At 46.3% G+C, this 5,232-nt stretch overlaps 1 protein-coding gene across 1 annotated transcript; it reads left to right on the top strand.

Annotated features, from left to right (window-relative positions):
* The first annotated feature begins 2,498 nt into the window (after positions 1 to 2,498).
* Positions 2,499 to 3,336, top strand: LOC6896798 (tissue factor pathway inhibitor-like). The gene is made up of 2 exons (XM_002136966.3): positions 2,499 to 2,990; positions 3,044 to 3,336. The coding sequence occupies exons 1-2, from the start codon at positions 2,888 to 2,890 to the stop codon at positions 3,292 to 3,294; spliced, it is 354 nt and encodes a 117-aa protein (XP_002137002.2). The 5' UTR covers positions 2,499 to 2,887; the 3' UTR covers positions 3,295 to 3,336.
* Positions 3,337 to 5,232: the final 1,896 nt, after the last annotated feature.

The following is a 5,232-nucleotide window of genomic DNA, read 5'->3' as shown; positions in this document are numbered from 1 at the left end:
TACAGATCGTAGAACAAGCGCCAAAATCTCTCTCTCTCCCTCTCTCTGTCTCTCTGCCATTTCTTCTCCTCTAGGAAAAGGCCATAAATCATGACAATACCCCAAAGCCGGCATCCCCATCGACATTGCCACAGCCACAGACACAGCCATCCTCCATGCTTCACTGGACAATCATAATAATCACAGCCGGCTGCCGCACCAGCAGCAGCAGCAGCAGCATCCAGAGAAATATCCAGCAGCAGCAGCAGCAGCAGAAGCAGCAGCAGCAGAAAAACAGCAACAAAAGCTACTTACTATGTCTATGTCAAGCCGATATGCAACTGATAAAAGAAAAACTGGCCAGCAAATATATAAAAAAGAGACAACTCGAGCCGCAGAAATACCCTAAGCTTTGAAAGGAGTATCGCAACATTTGGCTAAGCCAAACAGAATCCTGATAAATTGGCTGGTTATTGGTCGAGGTTATTGGTATACTTACCTCTTAAGAATATTGGAAAAATCTTTTGGGTACGGCTTTGACAATGGTTGCAGATTTCTGTGGAGCATTCTCAGGAGTGGAAAGAAAAGGAGAGATATAGTTTAAGATGAAAGAAAAATTCGCTTCTTCAACATTCCTCCATCAATAACTTATATATTTTAATAATGTTAAGATAGGGGAAAACAATACATTGAAATTGTAATATTTTTAATACCTAGGTTTATCAATAGATTTTCTACGAGAGTGGAAAGTAAGGGTTTCTATTTACATTTTGAGTTTCACGCAGTTGCGACATTCCCACACGCACAATTTCGTTATTTTGTTGGATTTGACTGGCCTGCCTCACCAAGAAAATTTAAGTTTTTAGCTAATTCAAAGAATAATATACGTATCGCCTATTTCCATGGTCAGGTCCTCTCAAATCATTACTTCATCTTCATCTTCATTTCTTCTAAGTGTATCGCATCTTCGTTGTGGCTGGCCATCCACAGAGTTTTTTCCTCCCCATTGATTGTTTTCTTTGTTGCGCCTATTTTCCATCTCCATCTCCTGCTCCCTGGCAAGCAGCAGGAAAATTGACAATTGCGCACCTGCTTCATTTTCCTCTGCTGCTGTGGCGGCTACCTCTGCGGCTTGCGGCCAACAACAATGCCACTGCCAATGCCGCTCGGCCATCGTCTGGCTAATGGCATTTAACGGTCACCAAAATGCCCGCTGTGTAGCAGTAAACTTTCCAAAAAAAAGTAACAAAACAAAACAAAACAACAAAAATAATAATAATAGAAAAATCGTAGGAAAAAAACGCCGAAAAGAAAAACTATATATTTATGTGGCCATCGAATGCTGGTTTATGGCTAATATCAATACGGATGCTCGCGTGCGCGCATTCAGACTTACATTGTAACGCAAACAATTTGCATAATGCCGGGGATACTTGCATATACATCTCTATGAGGAGCATGGGCATAAATATTTCATAAATTGCATAAACCAAAGGCTCGGATCGCATGGCGCATTGGGCATAGCGCATGGAGCATTTGCTCTAATTGTATGCTAATTCGGCCATGCCCCAAATAAATCAAAGGGGCCCCTGCAACCCCCCCCCCAGCCACTGACTGAGTTATGAGTGGTGGATTCCCGGGCTCTGAGCAGGCCTGCAGCTGGTCGGCATCCTTTGTTCGGGGGCTAGCCAGTCCAGTCCTAATTAAAAACTGCTTATGGGGCCTATCAAACGGCCATCACTGGGCCAATTAAGCGCTGACCAGAGCAAAATATAAGAAATAAGCCCCGACCTGACCAAAAGATCAATGAGTCGTTGATGAAGTTGTTTTGATAACAACAGCAGCAGGAGGAGAGGCTGGCGAGGCTGAGGCCCTGCCTTAAAAAACGTGCGCAATTTATCTAAATCAGTGCAGGGAAAGAGAGCTCCAGCTCTCTATCTTCTCTCTCTCTCTCTCTCTCTCTTTTACTCTGACAATTGGCATAGCAGCCATGGCTTCTGCTTCTACTTCTGCTTCTGCTGGCCAAGATAACCATCATAAATGCATTGAAATGTCATTGCCAACTTGTGCTATCAGTCCATGGGCTCAGGTTGTGCCTCAGGGGCAAGCTAACCAAAAACAGCCACAGCAGCGATGGCGATAATAACAAGAAGTAAGACCCCAAATCGATGGGCATGGGTTTGGCCTCGGACTCTGCTTCATGGAGCGGTGGACAGGGGGGCAGGGGGGCAGGAACTGCCACAGACAGAGCAGCAAGTGCCGTTACCCTTTATGCAATTACAAGTACGTGCAATTGGCACAGAGCTTAATTAGAAGCGCATAGAGGGGCAGCAGGCACTTGACTGGCTCGCTCACTGACTGACTGACTGATGATTATTTATCACCGTCGTGAGTCGTGCGACAATGACACGAGATAGCCACAAAGAGCAGAGCCAGAGCCAGGCCAAGACCTAAAGCCGGAGGCAGCAGGCAGCAGGCAGCAGCATCGTTAGCAACATTTTGTCTGCAACAAGTGACTGACACAGCCTGGGCCCCTGCACTGATGGACAGCCAGGATGACGGACTGCCTGGCTGCCTGACTGGCTGGGCGCGCACTCAATCTTTCAATTTGAGGCTGCACTTCAATCGGTTCAGGGCCCTGTCATCATTTCGGGGCCTGACGTTCTGTGAGAACGAAATTAGTTTGCCATCAAAAGAAGCGCAGGGGAAAGCAGTACATTTGCAGTAAATAAATAGTCTGGATATATCAATATTGATCGTCTCAGATTACGCTCAGGGAATCCGCAGATGGTAGATCATTCACCTGCTGTTCTTCGTGTTATATTTCCACCCAATTCAGGTGTGCACTGGCTACAAATGGAAAGCTCTGGCGATTGCTCAATATCAGTTGTAGATTAAAGCCTCAACCATGCTCATATACGCAACGTTTTTGGCTCTTCTCAGTGCATGCCCAGAGCGGGGAATGGCCGATGACAATTCCAAATTGTTTGTGGACTTCACCATTCTGCAAGGTAGGGCTGTAAGTACCATCCGATACCATCAATGGATACGTTTTAACCCACAGAAAGTTGCCTGTTCCGACCCGTTTATGGCCGGTGCGAGGAAAACATAAAGTTCTTTGGCTACGATTTTGAGAACAATGTCTGTGTGGAGTTTTTCTACAGCGGCTGCGTTGGCAATACCAATCGCTTCAGCTCTATTGAAGAGTGTGAGAAACTGTGCCTTGTGACCAATGAGAACGAGATTAAAAACGTCAGAGACAGGGACCCCTACCCGCCGAATCATCGAGACACAACGGAATGGCCGCATGATTAATTTGGAAATGTTACAAATAAAATATAATGTAAGAAAGCTAGCATCTTTATAAAATTATAAGTAAGACTTGCATAGTTGTACCCTGGTACAGGATCCCCCTTAAACAGATGAGCTTTCCTCGACTTTGAGTTTTCCAACTTATTTGTGATTTCTGGTAAAACCTAAAATCTTTGTTGAAAATGTTAGCACATTTAATGTGTTTTTTTCCACCTAGATATCCCTCCCGCAACGAATCGCTTTATGGGTGCATGGCTAATGCCCAATTCATATCCAATTTGTTCTATGCGGAAGTGCTTTGTGGCAGTCAATGCAGCGGAACTAAACTATTAACGCCTCAAAAGTGTACGAGTACGATACTGGTACAATCTAATGACTTTATTATGAGCAATGCAATGCAGGGCCACAACTGAGAGCCGTATACTCGTTGGAGTTGTTGGAGGCTGATGTTGCGAGTGCCGCTGCCGCTGCCGCTGCCGATGTTGCTGCTAGCTGCTTGCTGCACCCACCAGCAAATGACGTCAGGGTGCGGCGTCGGCTTGGAGCCTTTCAAGTGTGCTGTAAACTGAAATGAATACCAAGCCAAAACCAAAGCAAAACTCAAGCAAGATCGGGGCAGGCCATGACTGTATATCAGTTGACGTTTTCTTTGGCTGGCGTTGACAATTATTTATGGTAATAAACAGTTCCGCTAGCGCTTGTGCTCGTATCTGTTCCTTCTACTTCGCCCAGACTCCGACTCCGAAGAGATACTAAATCTCAAGATCCCGGCAAATATTTGTGGGGCCCACATAATGCGCCCCTAATTGCTGCACTGCGTATTACTGCTATCCACACTCTATCGATGTGTTATAATAACCATAAAATTTTACGACTTCCACCATTGAATATGGGGGAGAGGGGGAAATCTGCATTGGTGGTGCATTCGAACAATTCATAATTTGTAAGGCACCCAGAGGTCGGTTCGGTTTCAGCAAACAGCTGGAATGGAAACAAAACAAAACAAAAAAAATGGCAAAACAAATGGCCAGTGTCTCATTAATGCCACACAATGGTGGCAGCCAACGGCGTCCAAAATATGTATGCAACATTCATCAATCACACAGCAAGCGAACGAGCCAGAGCCAGAGCTCTAGCCAGAGCTACAGCCAGAGAGCGAACGGAGCGTGCCGCACACTCTGTTGGACGGACGGATGGACGGACGGACGAATGAGAATGAGTTCACGCGCTGCTCTTGAGGTCGGACGGACAGAGCGGACACCGGACGGACGCTGGACAGCGGGTGGACTTGTGTGCGGATTGATTTGCTTGCCGCATTTTCAAGTCAATTACACATATTTGTGGCATTTGCGGCAATTGAGTATGAAAACTCATGCGGTGGGTCGTAGGTGTTGGCCGTCTGTCGGTTTTATTTGTTTGCGGGCTTGTTTATTTGCGTGTGTGTGTGTGTGTGTGTAGATGTGGCATGCCACAACACAGCCACAGTGCGCCTCGCTGCATGTGTCCGCCCACAAAACGTAGCCAAAGCTGGAACTGCAACTGCGACTGCGACTGAGGTTGACCAAGTGAGTCACGTTGCCAGTCATGCGAACCATAATTCATGTCCATGTCCATGTCATTGCACAACGGCCAAAGCTCATGGCACAGGGCCAACCAAGGGTTAAGCGGCGGCGGCTCTTATCAAACAGCTGATGGAAAGGAAAAGCTTCCCACCAAGCCAAACCAAATCAAAGCAAAGTAAAGCTTTGTTTGGCCCAGAGCAAACACACTGATAAGAAAGTTTTTCTGGGCGGCGCATGTGTCATGCCAAGAGAGAGGTAGAGCAAGAATGCAAGCCAGGGAGAGAGCGAAAGCATGGGAGAGCGTTAACACTGTTGAGTGACAAGCAGACAGAGAGAGAAAGATAAGCAGACGAAAGCTCAATGAGCCAGCAAATAAAGC

Source organism: Drosophila pseudoobscura, chromosome 2, assembly GCF_009870125.1.
Source record: "Drosophila pseudoobscura strain MV-25-SWS-2005 chromosome 2, UCI_Dpse_MV25, whole genome shotgun sequence".
NCBI lineage: Eukaryota > Metazoa > Arthropoda > Insecta > Diptera > Drosophilidae > Drosophila > Drosophila pseudoobscura.
The sequence above is the reverse complement of the archived record's forward strand: the minus strand, read 5'-3'. Positions and strand labels throughout refer to the sequence as shown.